General features: G+C 40.3%; 1 protein-coding gene and 1 long non-coding RNA gene across 13 annotated transcripts in view; one reads left to right on the top strand and one right to left on the bottom strand.

Moving 5' to 3' along the window:
• Window positions 1-16,782, top strand: part of LOC308481680 — a 38,650-nt gene that overhangs the window by 15,871 nt on the left and 5,997 nt on the right. The window contains exon 2 of the long non-coding RNA XR_013988787.1: window positions 9,109-9,274. This is a non-coding gene — a long non-coding RNA (uncharacterized lncRNA). The remainder of the gene's footprint in view (window positions 1-9,108; window positions 9,275-16,782) is intronic.
• The window catches only part of PTPRM (protein tyrosine phosphatase receptor type M), a 412,807-nt gene continuing 406,417 nt past the window's right edge, over window positions 10,393-16,782 (bottom strand). For 8 of the 12 annotated variants that reach the window (XM_081014113.1, XM_081014108.1, XM_081014114.1 and 5 more), the window contains 4 exons: window positions 16,266-16,391; window positions 15,048-15,226; window positions 12,176-12,311; window positions 10,393-11,190 (listed from right to left, as the gene is read on the bottom strand). In XM_081014113.1, coding sequence (XP_080870239.1) covers window positions 11,137-11,190; window positions 12,176-12,311; window positions 15,048-15,226; window positions 16,266-16,391 — 495 coding nt within the window. In that variant the 3' untranslated portion in view covers window positions 10,393-11,136. The remainder of the gene's footprint in view (window positions 11,191-12,175; window positions 12,312-15,047; window positions 15,227-16,265; window positions 16,392-16,782) is intronic. The other 4 variants (XM_081014112.1, XM_081014116.1, XM_081014118.1 and 1 more) reach the window with 1 other exon arrangement.

The raw sequence follows: 16,782 nt of genomic DNA, 5'->3' as shown, positions 1-16,782 counted from the left end.
ATGTTATGGTTGATGGTATCAAACGCCGCTGAGAGATCCAGCAGAACTAGGAAACAGCTCTCACCTTTGTCCCTAGCCCGCCGGAGATCATCAACCAGTGCGACCAAGGCAGTTTCAGTCCCGTGATGAGGCCTGAATCCCGACTGGAAGGGATCCAAATGGTCCGCTTCTTCCAGGCATGCCTGGAGTTGTTCAGCAACCACTCGCTCAATCACCTTGCCCAAGAATGGAAGATTTGAGACTGGGCGATAGTTGGCCATCGTGCCCGCATCCAAAGATGGTTTTTAAAGAAGCGGTTTAATAACCGCCTCTTTCAGCGGGTCTGGGAAGGCTCCCTCACGGAGGGAAGCATTCACCACCCCACGAAGCCCATCGCCCAGCCCTTCCCAGCTAGCTTTTATAAGCCAGGATGGGCAAGGATCAAGGAAGACAGGTGGTTGGTTTCACTCGTCCAAGCAGCCTGTCCACATCCTCGGAGGTAACAGATTGGAATTGATCCCACGCAATTTGACTAGACAGGACTCTAGCACTCTCCCACCCCGGCCCTGCTCCCACGGTGGCGTCTACCTCTTCCCGAATCTGAGCGACTTTATCTGCAAAAAACTTTACAAAATCATTGCAGGAGATCTTGTGGCCCGTACTGGGCCCCAATGAAGCAGGTGGTTCCGCTAAATTGCCGACCACCTGAAAAAGTCTCCTGCTGCTGTTTTCTGCAGATGCAATAGAGGCGGTGAAGAAAGTCTTATTCGCTGTTACTACCGTCACTTGGTAGGCTCGACATTGAGCTCTAACCTGTGTCCGGTCAGCTTCAAAATGAGTCATCTGCCACCGGCGCTCTAGCCGTCTCAACGATTGTTTCATTGCCCTCAGATCCGTGGAAAACCACGGGGCTGTCCGGGCTCCATGCAATCGGAGAGGGCGCTTCGGAGCCAAACAGTCAATAGCCCTGGTTAACTCCACATTCCAGCGGGCCACCAGGGAATCAGCTGAAAGGCCATCAACATGGGATAAAGCATCCCCTACCACTCTCTGGAAACCATTTGGATCCATTAAGTGGTGGGGGCGGACCATCCGAATTGGTCCCAGCTCCCTGCAGAGGGGAAGGGAATATCAGGATAGAGGATTTTTCATAAAGGAAAAGCTAAGGGAAGCCCATTTAGAGAGCAACCGAACTGCGGATATTTCCCTTTAAGAAGACAATGGAATTAAAAATGAGGCACAAACTGTATGAATGGCCAAGGCCAGCTTAAGGCGGGACTGGTGGTGCTGGTGCATTTCCCAGAGGAGGACGACTTCCCCTCAAAAGGAATGTATGAAATAAGGTACCCAAAAATACATGTTATGGTATCTTAAAGACTAACGCAGTTATTGTAGCATACGCTATCATACTCTGAACACCCACAGTTTCACAACTCTCAGCAAAACACAAACAAAAGCAATTTTGCAACCTTAATCAACAAAAAGAAAATACTTTGAACACGTTCAGTTTCATATTTTAAACTTACTACTTACTGTTTTTGCAGACTTTCTAACTTGGGTCAATCACCAGCTCTCAGCCTAACCTATAAAGGGCCATATTTTTCTGGGTTCCCTACCTCCACAAATTAGAACAGCTTCAAGTCTTCAAACAATTTAGCATGATTACTGTATGTATCAATGCATTAAACCTATTTCTGTTTAATCACAACAAAAATTGATTCCCAAGAACGGTTACCTTAGTCTTGCACCCACTCAAGGTGAGACACTGTGGAAAGCAGAGAGTTGTACTTTATTTTTATTTTTACTATTTTAGTTTTACAGGCTGAATAGTAAAAAGTTGGTATCTTTCCTGATTGCCTATCAAATAAAAAATAACCTCAGATTTTCCAGTCTTCTGCTTTAGTGGAGAGTTGCCTGTAGGTGCCTTCCTTTCATGGTTTTTTGAGGGGTGAGTAGGTGGAGATCCTGTTACACAAGAGTGGGAGGCATTGGTGGTAAAACACCACCAATTTTGCCTCAGAGCTCAGAAGATCTTATGAACCAGTCTGAGTTCTTGAACTCTGGTAACCTCAAGAAAGGAAATCTTATGCCTGACTAAATTTTTAAAAACCCCAAATGTGACTGTGAGTGCAGAGTTTGGCTATTCCTGTTCCACCAGTAAGCTAGCCTTCGCTTCTCTTCTGGAACCAGAGCATGATTTAAGTCCATTTGTCATCATTGAGTAAAATCTCTTAATCTACATACATCTGCAGAGTATAGTTTAGCATATACTTAGGCACACCACCTTAGGACAGTGTGATTTGTAATTTGAGTGCCCTTCTTGTCAGTATATTGACACTGCATACCGCATAGTAATTACAAAATCAGCAGAACAGCTACAAACAGCCCTTCCTCAGTTACTAAATTGCATTCCGCAAGTGTATATAAATTTGTATATATGGGTAGGATATCAGCCCTGAAAACAGGGTCATAAACATGTTTTCTGCCTGTTGAGCACAGATTTTATAGTTGCAATTCTACTTCCAGTTATATTGCAAAGCAATTTTAGCTTCTTTTCTCATTCAGTGCCAAAACTGGTCTTTGTCACAGAACTACCCCTGGGAACCGACTTTTAAAGCTCTATCAGAAGAAGACTGAATAAGCACAAAATGGTTGCTTGTCGTTTGAGTTATTCTCCTCGTCCCCTCAACCTCTTGATAGCAAGTAAAATAAAATGACGGGAGTTGCATTTCATAACAAGCAGGGATGCCATTCAATGCCCCTTATAAAGTCTTTGTTTACCCAAGCTTCCCCAGTCGCTGACTCTTAACATTTTTTAAATTTTGTACACTGTATTGGTGATATACAGATGCATTTTATTTTTATCTCATTTTTACATTTTTTTATTGAACGTTGTATTTTTAGGTTTTATGTAACTCACTTAAGATTATTTTATTTATTCTGTTAAGCAATATAGTTTTTTGAATAAGTGTGTTGATTTGTGTGGAAATGCTGGATTCCCATTTACAATGGCAGCTGCCCCTGACAAAGAGCCACAGAAGGGGGATGGGGGAAGCCTTGGCAAATGGCTTGCACTGAACATAGAGAAAAAAGGGAAGCCTTTTGCCGTATTTTTAAATTTTATTTAAACAATTTATAAGCCACTTAAGTAATATAATTTCTAAGTGGTGTACAGGAAATACAATGCAAAAAAAAGATAAAGATCAGTTAAAACTATAAAGCCAGACTTCAGTTCCTGCTGGAATAAAAAAGTCTTCCATAGGCACTGGAGATAGGCTCCATTGGTGCTGCCACAATGGTGCATACATGCACAACCAGTTTACACCGGTTAGAAATGTTCCACCGAACCTTAAAAGACCAACAAGCTTTTATGGACTTGAGTTGAGTTCATCACATGCATTTAGTGTTATCCTTTGTTTGGAGGCAGACACAAGTGAATATGTATGTGGGAACTGTGAACGCAAAGAAGCACAAGAACTTTGTGGCAGTTCAACTGAAGCTTAACGTATGTGAAGTAATTACAAGTGTCTGCTTACAGCAGCATTAGCTGATCACACAATCATCTCAGCATTTCTAATGAACACCTGTTAAGGGGACAGGAAGTCACTGCCTCTTTAAAAAAAAAAGTTCAAACTCAGCTATTTCATGCCCTTTCCAATTCTTCTGTTGGAGTTATTACAGATTAGTTAGCACCCTTAAATTGTTCTCTCATATGAGCAGTGTTAAGTTCCACATTTCTTATTGATCCATGTTTATGGATGAATTCTGATCCTAATAATTGATTGTGAGTTCTGAATTAAATTACAGTAATGAATGACAAGCAGAATTGCATGACCTTGTATATGTGGAGTCAATAAATGAATTTACCAATGAAATATGCAGTAGAAGAAACAGAGGGGAAATTGGCCCAATAGAGAAGTCATTTCATATATTTTGCTTCATGGAAATCATAGAATCATAGAATTGTAGAGTTCAAAGGGACCCTGAGGATCATCTAGTCCAACCCCTTGCAGTACAGGAATATGCAGCTGTCCGATAAGGGGACTGAATCTGCAACCTTGTAGCTATCACCAACTGAGCAAAAGCGAAGACCCAATGTAAATGGCCAACTTTTCAGAGCTTTAGTCCAAACAAGCAAAATCAGTTTTCCCCTTATTGTTTCTGTCTGTTTTGAGTAAGCAGTTGATTTGACACAGTCCTGCAAGAATGAGCAGCTGAGTTTAATTTGTCTCTTTAGTAATTCTACTGATAATGTCAAAACTTGCAATTTACAACAAGAAGATCCTGGCTGTTTCTGAGAGGTAACCACAGAGGTAACCTTAATAGGTTTTACGGTGATGAACATGAGAATTTCATTGCAAAATTATTCAGGCTGGTTGGTTATGAAGAGCATTTAATAGCATAGCTTGGTCTACGGCTATGTGAAAGGTTTGATAAAATTACAACATAGGGCTTTAGATGAAGTGTTAGCAGATTAATTTGGAATGTGGAGTACTGTCGTTGTACCAGTGTTGACACACTGTCCAGTTCATCACAAGATATTAAGCAGTCATATAGGTTGGTTAATGTTAACAAAAGGGCAGTGTGGGAAGGCAGGCTTGCAATGAAGATAGACAAATGCTATTTTAACATGGAAAATAGGTGTTCTGTATTTTAAAGTCAAGCAATGGAAGCATTGCCTAGCCTGGAATAAGAGTAAATTCTAAATAGAAAAGTGGGGAAATAACTGATAATATCCCATTTCTGAATAAGGTAGTGGCTGGTCAACTTTGAGTGTGTTTGGAGGCCTGTCTTCAGGCCTGGATCTGACAGTGAAACTGCCTTGGTCATCCTGGTTAACCAAGTATCAGGAGCAGAGCTGGGCTTACCATTAGACAAATTGAGGCACTTGCCCCAGGTGGTGGGATCCTGCCAGGATCCAGAGTTGGCAGATCCCACTGTGATGCCTGCCTGCCACCATGCCACCCTACTTGCTGCTGCTGGCATCACCACAGGCCTGGGGGTGTTGGGGTTTCAGGGAGCTCTCAAGAGCTTTCACCCCTGCTGCTGACCCTCCTCTGTTGGTGGTGTGGTGCCAGAGTTCCAAAGGCGCCTCCTGGCCCCCCTTCACCAGAGAGGTGAGAAGAGCAGGTTCCAGAGGTGGAGGCCCCTCACCACAGAAGTGATAGTGGCGTCTGGGTTCTTGCAAGAAGCTGTTTCTCTGGTGCCACTGCAAATGCCTCCTGCCCTACCCTGGCCCCAGGGAAGTAAGTAGGAGCAGCTGCCATGTTGCCTTCTGAGTTCTGGTGAGATTGCGCTAGAATGCAAAAGCCGCTACTGCTTCTCCCATGGTGGGGGGGGGGGCTGCCACAAGAACCTGGAAGCTGATGCTGCAGCCATGAGACCTGGTAAACTGTGTGACCCTGGCTTTGGCAGGTATGGGTGGCAATGGCCATGGGAGACAGCAACTTCCCATTTCGCCTCAGGTGGCAAAAACGAGACAGGCCACCTCTGATCAAGAGAGAGGCAAGGGAAGTGCAACTCTGCTGGTTCTGCTTGCCATCAAGCATGACATCCGTCTGTGGACGGTGGAAACATGGTGTTATGTACAGGATCACTTCCAAAAAGCAGCATTGGGGGAATTCTGCTTAGTGGGGTATGAGAGCTGAAAATAATGCCAATTATTTCACATCTGGCAACCTCTTAGAGCAAAATCTACACCAGGAGGCTTTGGTCAGAATTGAATATACACTTCCAGAGTTAATGCTAAATACATTACTTCTGGTAAAATAACATCGCCCGTCCCTTCAGAACAGCACTCGCCTATCTCTTAGGACTGACCGACCCATGTTTGACTGCTGTTTCATCACTGTTGTGCCAGAAGTGGTTTAGTCATGCTGGCCACATGACCTGGAAAGCTGTCTGTGGACAAACACCGGCTCCCTCGGCCTGAAGCAAGATGAGTGCCGCACTCCATAGTCACCTCTAACTGGACTTAACTGTCCAGGGGTCCTTTACCTTTACCTTACTTCTGGTAAATGAGGCACCCTAGCCCCAAGAGGGCTGTGGAAAACTGTGTCCCTGGCCTTTTAGAAGTGCATTGGTTGCCAAATGTGTTTTTTTCAGCTTTCCTGCCCTACTTGCTTGGCCTGTGGCTATTATAGTGCAGGGGTTCATTCCACGTATGGTACTCTTTCAACAGCTATATGAAGCTTCAAGGCAAGGTCATCTGATTTGAGTAAGGTACCATGTATGCTGATGACACACAGTTCTTTCTGTCTCCATTCCATCTGAATCAGGTGCAGCAGTGCAGATGGTAGACCAGTGTCTGGAAGCAGTAATAGCCTTTATGAGGGGAGGGCTAACAAAATGAGAATGAATCCTAAAAAGACAGAGACACTCTTGGTTGGTGGTTCATGTATTTGGGAAATGGAGAAAGAACCTGTTCTGGACAGATTTGCACTCCCCTTGAAGGAGAAGACACATAGTTTTGGATCCAGGTTTGTCATGGGAAACCCAACTGGCTGCAGTGGTTAAGAGTACCTATTTCCAGCTAGGATTGTTTTGCCAGCTATAGCCATTCCTGGATTGGGATAGCCCTGCCACAGTGATCCATTGTAACGTCATGGCTAAATTACTGTAATGTGCGCTACATTAGCTTTCCTTGAAGATGGTTTGGAGGCTGTAGCAGTTGTTGAATGCTGCTGCGAGTATTGACTGGCCTATTATTACCGTATTTTTTGCTCTATAAGACTCATTTTTTCCCTCGTAAAAAGTAAGGGGAAATGTGTGTGCGTCTTATGGAGCGAATGCAGGCTGCGCAGCTATCCCAGAAGCCAGAACAGCAAGAGGGATTGCTGCTTTCGCTGCGCAGTGATCCCTCTTGCTGTTCTGGCTTCTGAGATTCAGAATTTTTTTTTTTCTTGTTTTCCTCCTCCAAAAACTAGGTGCGTTTTATGGTCTGGTGCGTCTTATAGAGCGAAAAATACGATATATATGGAACTCATAGAAAGGTGAGGGTCATGTGACTTTGTCATTTTGCCCATTGTGTAACAAACTGGTAGCATTTGCTCTTGAGCTCTTATGCATGCACAGGTACAAACATACCTGTGTGCATGCCTGATATAGGAAAAAAGGTAGTTGTTATGTACTGAGTTGAATAGGATCCAAAAGGCAGCAGTCTGTTTGGTCCTAGAACAATAGGAATCAGAATGCAGCCACCCAATCCAGCTCCAGGTGGAAGGGAATCCACAACCTGATTGGCCTACAGGAGAATCTCAGAATTAGCCAATCACATGGGGCCCATTGTGTAAATAATGTATATAAGGCAGACCTCCTGGGGGAACTTCCATTCCTCCTCACCACTGTGAGCTTGAATAAAGAGCATGAAATCCACTCTTAACTCTGAGTATATTTCAGTAGTAGAGGGCAAGGGATGGAGTAATGGAGTGGAAGGATACAAACAGAGCTAAACAAGAACAATATGGATACATTCCATCTTCCTCCACCCATTGGGATGGGTGGCAAACTGCAGACTAGCCACCATTTCCATGATGGAACATGCGAAAGCTAGCCTGCCTGTTGCACGCACAGAAAATTCCAATCAGAAAAATCAGTTTGTGGAATAGCATTTCTTGGCTGGAAGCACTCCATTTCTTCCTTAGTTCCCAAGTACAGGAGGAACAATACAAATAGCACTGGCTTCAAGTGTGTGCTTCTGATACAAATTAAGACAAGTTAAGCTGTTTTGCCAGCAAAGGTCAGCTCTTTTTAAGTCTAATTTGGCAGGTACCTTGCAGGCATTTGATACAAAACCTGCAAGGACTAAAGGACACAGAGTCAGAAATCTGATAATTAAGCCTTCAAGGGCCTGTATCAGATTCACTTCTTTTTCTCAGGTGGGAAGCTTCTACCTGCCTTGAATTGTGAAATATTTCACACCCAGTTAGAATCTATATATATTGACCGCCATACTTTTACAAATCAGAATTGCTAAGAGATGTAATAAAATAACCAGTTTAATTTGTGTTATATTTTGAAGAAAGTGTGAGCAGAAGCCATACAGATAATGAACAGTATATTCCAGCAATGTACATTTTAAGTGGAGCAGCCTAGATCCCTGCCCTACTGCCATGCCCAACCATGCTTGCCAGTTGTATGTCCAAATATAGCTGTGGCCTATTTTCAACCCACAAATGTGTATAATCTGTCCTCATTCCCACCACACACGAGCTGGAACCTGTGACTGCTTCTGTAAAATCTGAAGTACAAGTTCAAATGTGCAGGTACTGTTCAGCTAATTTGTTTTGTGAGAGTCTGCTCCCAGCTTTCAGTGTTTTTAGCCAATGAATGAAAACATGCAATGACTGGCATTTTGAAAAGCAGATCTAGCGAAATAGAAAATCAGTTACACACCAGTGTCTAGTGAAGCAACTTTTTGGCTACTTTTTCAGTCTTCTCTGCCCTGTTGGTTGCCACTCTTGACTGATGTTAACACTTCTTCTTTAAAGTCGGTGTTAGAACTTTAATGAAAAATTGCTATCTGTATGAGGCCTCAGCTTCAGGATGCTTTTATCCAGATATGTTACCTAGGATTATTTCCATTTCCAGGTACATTTTCTTCTGTTAGAGAAGAACTACAAGAAGCTATTGTTAGCTTCCTGAAGCAAGATGTCGAGTCTGGGGCCCTTCCTTGTAAACTAATTTTTTAATAACCAGGAAAATGTGTGCATTAGAATAAGGGTTGCTCCAATATGAGTGCAATTAGTCAAGAAAGTGTCATGCAGGGATAGAACTTGGAAAAAGTTATTAATGGAAAAAGTTAAGGTACTTATCTGTACCTTTTCTGTGTTTGAAAACTTAACTTTTTGGCTGAAATATTTTTGAAAGCTGGTTCTTATTATGGTAGAGGGTTTATCCTTCTCAGTAATCACCAACAGCTACACTGCAATTACCTTCCCAGTTAGTCATGAGAGTGTGATGTCAAAATGACTCAAAGCATTTAGTAGGAAATTTCACTATGCTGCATAAAAGATTTTTAACATTCGATATAGTGCAGGATAACATATTTTAACAATAATGGTTACATGATTTTGTAAGAACAAACAAGGATACACTTTCACTTTAATATATGTCTTTTCTCTCCCTTAGTGTAACCTGATTGACCAGAATTCAAATTGGGAGCTGGCGGGGACTCCTGTCGTACCACATGGCCTGCCCTGGGATTTCCCAACCACCAGCCGCCTAGTCATGTGTTGCTTCCAGAGGCTTGGGGTCCGATGCAACAGGATGCAACTGCCGCTCACATTGGGACCAGGTAAAAGAGGTCAATTTGTTTCTCTCCAATTAGGACCACAAAGACATATAGTGAGGTGAGAAACACTGCACAGATTCAAGCTTTGTACACATCATACATTTGAAGCAGATGGCTTCACCTAAAGAATCCCAGATGCTTTACCTTTACCACAGCTACAGTTCCCAGCACCCTTTTTGCAGCTCCAGCTGATTTGCCAGCTCTGGCTGCTCCTGGACAGATATAATATTGCCACAAGGACCAAAGCCCTTGTGGTTTCTGACTGAACCACTGTAAACGCACTCAATGTTGGGGATGGTCTTGAAGATGGTCTGGAAACTTCTGTTCAGGGGGGCAGCCCATCAGGAGCATGTTTAACACCTAACATCACATACTAGGGGTTTGTATCAGTTTTGGATTTTGGGCTTGTCAGAGTGGGGTTTGTACAAGGTGATACAAATCAAAGCAGTGGCTCTTGAAGCGATTCGGTTCATGATGTTTGGTGATCCAGATATGTATGACAAAAGCAAAACTAAATGTCTTTAAGCCTACTACCGTATAAGGAAACCACCAAGGAAGGGTGACAGGGGAAGGGAAAGCAAATGCCATAGGAAAAGCTTGTAATTAGAAGGAATGATTTTACCAAGAAAGTTAATCGCTTTTAGTTCTTCTCTTCCACCACCCTCAAATTAAATGAAGATTATAATAATATCGTAATATCCCCACTTCATTCCTTGACAGGCGGTTTAGTTACAGATAACTAGCGCAAAAGTCATTGGACCTATTTGTCTGTAATTTGGCAGGTTTCTTACCCAGGGAAAATATTATTTGACTAAAGATAGTAAGGATTGGTTTTTGGAATGTTATGTACAAAGGAAATGTATACATGTTCAAATGCTGAGCTATGACCTCTCAGGAATCAGAATGTCTAACTCTGCCACAGTAATGTAATCATTTGAAAGCCTTGTACTAAGTTAAGCTGAAGGCAGTTCCATGCCATAGCAGTCTATTTATTAAATGAGATTGTATTGCATATGTAATTATTTATTAAGCTGAGAAGCCAGACAGGGTAAACAAATGTTTACAGTATAATACATTAAGCATTTTCAGGGTTTAATAAAAATGATTGTCACTCACTGTGCTTCACAAAAGATTTCTTTTTAATGAATAAATAATTTGATGAAATCAAAAAAATATTTACAATATAAACAAATGGGGAAAAAGCTTTGGATATATTAATCTGATCATCCTGTATTTTTTCCATTTTCTTAATGGAAAGTCTGTCAAGTCTCCTTTCTGAAACAATACAAGTTGGACAGAAAATACAATTCAGCAAAGTTAATGTGGTTTGTTTGTGTAGCTATTAGTTAGGTTGAAGCTACAAATGCTTTGTTTTATTAGGAGCAAATAGGATACAAATGTAACTAAAATACATTATCAAAATGCTAGACGGCATTCTCCACAGAACAAAAATGTACACTATAGTCTCTGACAACAACAGAGGATCACTGCCAACAAAAAAGTACAACAGAAAAGTACAAATTTCTTCATTAGAATAGAATTGTGCTCTTTAATTTACCAGGTGACTAGACTGGTATATCAAGTTGATGGATTTATATGATAGTGGTTTCCAATCACTGAAGTGCATTTTTTGTGTTACTGTGGGATTTGTAGGTGTCTCAAGCAACGGCCATACTGTGGAAAATGGGCAGTGCAAGCATTTATTTTTTTGGAAAGACGCTCTTGGGCTCTTAAAAAGAGCCAGTACAAAGCAATATAAGCATAACACTGAGAAGTCCTCATCTCATACACACAGATATCATGAAGCAACTTGCTTTGATTGTGGTGGTGAAAGGTTTTGATTCCTCCCAGCACTATTTGCTCCATCAGCCAGAATTCAAGTACTCCAAAGCCACTTCATAGCAGAATTTATATTGATCCTGGAAAATCAAAACATGAAACCAATGTCAATTGCAGCAAGGACTAAATCAAGGACACAAGTTTTCTTTTTCAATTAGTTATAATTACATAATAATACAAATTTCTGTGCAGATTTATACATGGTTAATGATCATCAGTTTTAAAACCCTATTGCATTGGCAATAAGATTGTTCACATAAGCAAATAAATAAGTAGAACACTTGGAAATTTCTATTACAGAAAAGTGATAGAACAGAGGGAAGGAAAGAGCCATATATGTTACTCTGAGCTCTTTGGAAGAAGGGTAAAATAAATATAAACCAAACGCTGAAATCACAATGACCAAGTACTTGTTTAGCCATCCAAATGCCCTTTTAGCAGGATGCATCCTTCCTTACACTACTGATGAACAAAGTAGACCATAATACCCTGATGCTTTGCGATGTCCTATATAGTTTTTATAGAACAACAGCTGGCATTTCAGCAATTCTACATATAAGAAGTTCCTTAAAACACTCTACAAGGAAATAATTGCTCTTGGCCCTTTGTTTCTGAACTCTTTTAATCCTTCTGCAAGATAGAAGAGCCATAATTAAATGCAATACTCTGAATGTCAAACTGAAATTCACAGTCTTGATAAATATTAGGAGATTAAGCTATTTATAAAATATATAATTTGAAAATCTGGCATTTCATTTTACATGACTATTATTTCTGCCACACAAAGGCTGTTCTCCATGTGGATTGCACTGACAGAAAGGGAAATTAATAAGGATGTTCTGTTGAAAGTTTTCACAAAAAACCCCAGCATACACTGAACAAGTCTCCTTGGGAGGAAAGCAGTGTAAAATACTTTTACAAGCCATGTGATTTCATTATCCCCTTTAGAAAACAACAGGCTTGCTTTTATGAACCGCTCTCAGTTTAAATCTCAAAAATGTCACTGTGCCTTATGATAATAGGAATTTCCCCTCCTACTTAGTAGAGCAGTTTAAAAGCTCATACCAGAAGGTCCACCATGTTAGGCTTATTATTCCTCAAGGTCTTCACAGCATGGAAAACATCAACAGCCCTCTGGTGTCGCAGCATTTCACAAACAATACTGATTGCACAAAACGTCCCACTGCGGCCACCTCCATTTCTGCAAGAAAAGCAATGACTTGATTATTTTGTAGCTTTGTGTTATTTCCCCTTAATAGTACATGTGGGTCTCCCTCCCCCCCAAAAAACCCAGTATGACATATGTTGATGTGCCAATCCACCTGGACTGTGATAAGGACAATATTTGAGGGTTCACAGAGCATCTACTGCATTTAAGTCCCATAGCCTGATTTCAGGCTTTTTTGGTGTAGCGCTGAAACTTCTTACTTTCTTGACTATTGTTTCTAAACAACACCAGCCTATTTCACAAGGTGGGTGTTGGGGATTTTTGTGACAGTCTTGTTATTGAAGCACTCTCTGGCTATACCATATCTACATGTGGACACGCAAAGTTCACACATGTCTTGGAAGGTAACTAAATGGTTACATGTCCTCCAGTTTTTTAACAACTGAAGAACAAACTTACAATTATTTATAAAAATGAAATTCAAATGGATTTTTTTTTTTAAAAAAAACCCTTAACTCTTCCAGTACAAGAAAATATATAAAATGGTCCAGATCAAAGTGAAGTCCACCTGTTGGTCTTATTTCTTGTAGATATAAAACCTCTATAATTCCACTTTATCTGATTACGTTTTAACTCATTGCCACCGGAGAGCCTCTGGCAGTCAAGAGTAAAAGCAATGGGCTAAATGGACAAATATTTTGACCTTGGATAAAGCAGTTTCCTATGTTCTAATGTTTTGTACTAACACAATTGATCAGTATCAGATTATGTCTAGATTCATTTAGCTGAACTATCCTCATTTTGGTGCAATTTCTAATTGCTCAATGTTCTAAAAACCTACAAACAAACCTACACACTACTGAAGGTATGAGAGATTCCCAAACTTCTTGTTTTTGTCTTGTGGAAATAAGCAGGAAGAGTGGCTGCAGAGAAAACAACTTTACTTTTGGAACTGAATTAAATCATGATCCAATTCAGGGGCCAATTCACATTCAATACTCCCAACCATGGTTGAGGGATCAGAAGCGGTCTCCAGAACTACATGCTTTCTCTTCTGGACCCTTAATTCTTTAACTTCCAAAATTCCCTCTACTGGCCTGAACCACAATTAAGGCTTTCCATTATATCCACTACCCATGGCCCATACTAACCAGGAATCTATGCTTGGGGTAGTGGAAACAAACTCATGGTCTGGATCCTAGTTCTTAAGACATGTTTTAACAGATTGAGAGTATTGTATCTGTCTAATAAGATGAGAAAACAAAAATGTGAGGCCTCTGTGTTCAGATGCATGATTAGATATAGCATTTAATAAAACTTTCTTCTGAAAATTAAAAATAACCATAGATAATCTCTCTCCTTCTGGAAACTCTATTATTTCCACAACTATTCTAATCAGCATCTTTAGATTCCACTTCATTGAAAATAATAAACCTTAATAATTACCAGAGTGCAGACTAGTTAGCTTGCAGTTTTTTAAAGCTAGAACTCACAAATGGTTGATTTTCAAAGGAAGTGACAATATGGCACATCTGTCACATCCAGGCAGGATGAAAAGAATATTCCCTGCTGCCAAATACTGGATGATATTGTGCCATTCTTTGAGCATTTTAATTAAAATTAAGTCATTTAAAAGGATTATGTTGGATGGTTTCCCCCACTTTCTGTGCTGCCTGAAGTGATGTATATGCGTGTGTGCAGGAGATGTGGTACAGCCATTTAATAATACACATAATTGAGATGATATCAATTTGCATTTTAAAAGGACCTCCCAGATATGGATCTCAAACCATTAATAAGCCAAACCTCACAAGATTAGGAATTATAATTTCTATTCAACAGGTGGGAAAACTAGACACCATGATCGGGGGCAAGTGATAATTTTGGGGGGAACCATAGCAAGCAGTTTTAACCCCCCCAACAATGACACCTTACAGTTCTTAGGAACGGGAGTGGGGCAGAGATGAAAGTGAATAGTTAGTTCTTGGTAGAATAAGTAAGGGATGAGATTTTTTAAAAAGCTGTAGTAGAGCAAGAGGGATATCTTGAGGTGTGGTGGATAAGCTTGATGAATAAAGGCAAAAAAAGAGACTGAAATACAGTATCATATCATTATACAAATCATGGTATGAACACCCTTGGAATAATGTGTACTGTTGTTATTATAATAATTCAATTTCTATACTGCCCTTCATTCAAAGATCACAGGGTGTACAATATAAAAGCATCAAAATACCGATGTATAGCATAAAAACTATTGCTATTTTTCTAGAAAAAGAAGTACTGGAACTCTCTTATCTAGTCCATTACAGAGGCAAGACAAAGGTCCAGCACATCCACTACCACACCTGCAAATGTAAAGGAGGAGTCATCAACAACATATTGTTGGCAATGTACTCCAAGATGTTTCATGTAGGTGTTCAACATCATGGGGGATAAGATCAACCCTGAGGAACCCACATTGAAGGCTCCACAGGGCTGAAGAACATTCTCCAAGCATCACCCTCTGGAAATGACCATCCAAGTAGGACTGGAACCACCACAGTGAAACCCACTCTGAGCTTGGACAGGCCACTCCAGAAGGATACCATGGTCGATGGTATTGAAAGTCACTGAAGAAGTCAAGGAGAATTAACATTTCCTCTGTTTCTCTCCCAACAGAAGTCATCATACAGCATAACCCAAGCAGTTTCTGTGCCAAAACCAAGCCTAATGTTTGTCTTTTTTCCCTCTTAAAGCCATCTAAGCTAGTGGCCAATATTCACTTACAAGCAATGGACGACTGTACGGCCTTCACCTCCATTGTATTCATCCTGCCATTTGTCTACCTGACGTATGAGTTTCAGAAAAGAACGTTTGGATACAGGAGTGTCTCTATACATGGGCCATCCTAGGAACTGAAATTGCTGCACCATTCGATAGCCGTCCTGGGGCTGTGGGGACCCAACCAGTAGAAGAATAAAAAGACAGCATTATTTATTCTACATCCAAATAATATATACGTTACATGCTTTCATCAACAGTGATTATTAAAGCAGATTACTACTTGTTATTTGCTACAGGAATTCTCACTTGGGAGTTATGACTCTGAATCTCAGAGATATATTAAGATGATTTTCTAAACTGCTGAATATACAAATATACTAGAGTGGAACAATGGTACAGCTGCAAGAGCCAATATTATAGCAATCACCAGCTAGGCAAAGTGAAATTTGCAATATAGCTCCAATTATGGCTGCCCTTTTTATATGCTCATCATTTTCAAATTTTCAGAATGAACTTTCGTTGTGTGATGACTGATTGTTAATAAGCCAAATAAAGACCAACATATTCAGAATAACATCACTTCATTAGCATCTCTCTCCAAAGACACATTTTATATGTGAATGAAATCTTTCTACTAATTTATAAGAAAGGGAAGGAAATGTTTTCTCATTCTTGACAATCCTACATATTCAATAATCTTGATTTACATTTCTGAATGCTGTGAGATAAAAGAAAGTTTCAATTGGCACTTTGGATTTGAAAAATATCCAAAAGAGGTTTCAAGCCTTTTAAGCTGTATCTTGCAACCCTGGGGTGTGGAAATATTCAAAACCTCAAGTTCTAATATGCCCCCTTAATTTTTGGAAACTTATCTACATATATCACCAAATAAAAAGGCTTGTCAATTTTGTCCCTCTCATTACTAAGCACAATAATTTTAAAAGAAAACTCTGGAAAAAAAGCTGAGTAGACTTCTACAACATTTTCTTAAGTAGAAGGTAGTAGATGATTATTGTTTAGCTAAGTAGGCCTTTTCTGAGCATTGCATTCTGAGCATACAGTTTTACATGTAAAAAGTTTGTTTCAATTTAACATCAGGCGCAATACAAAGGAACTCAATAAAGCTAGGAACCATAATAATTATTATTTGTTATAAATCCACATGTGAATTAGATTTTTTGACCATCTTCCAAGAAACAAATAACTGAATAAGGTCCTTACTCTTGCTGCATTATAAATCCGGAATATCCGGCTGATAATGTCTTCTTCTAAATCAGCAGAAACAAACTCCACCTGAATAGGACCATGTCGATGAACTCCATTTTCAGGCCAATATTGTGGACACAGCTGTAGAACAAAAAGATCAATAAACACATAGACATATTATCTACAAAATATGTTTCGGCATGTCGCCCTATAGCTTAATCCACTGGCTTTCACATGTTAACAGGTGGGCCAATGTGCCCAAAGCGCTCCATAGAAGAGCGGGTGCCCTGTCCCTCTCTGTGCTGGGGAATGCTCCAAATGCTAAATCACTTCCAAGCATTAAAGAGCAGAGATGAGGGAGAAGCTTGATTTAGTTCAAATCTGAAGGTGAACATACCTAATCTGCCCTTTCTGAAATAATACACAAACCAAAGGACAGCCTGCCTTCACAATTCTCCAAAATTTGCCACACAGTTTTCTGGCCAGGTAACGTGTACTAAAATGTAAAAACTAGTGTAGTGTTCAAATACAG

This window comes from Podarcis pityusensis (genome assembly GCF_964106645.2).
Source record: "Podarcis pityusensis genome assembly, chromosome: 7".
Classification (NCBI taxonomy): domain Eukaryota; kingdom Metazoa; phylum Chordata; class Lepidosauria; order Squamata; family Lacertidae; genus Podarcis; species Podarcis pityusensis.
This window is presented reverse-complemented; position numbering and strand designations above follow the sequence as displayed.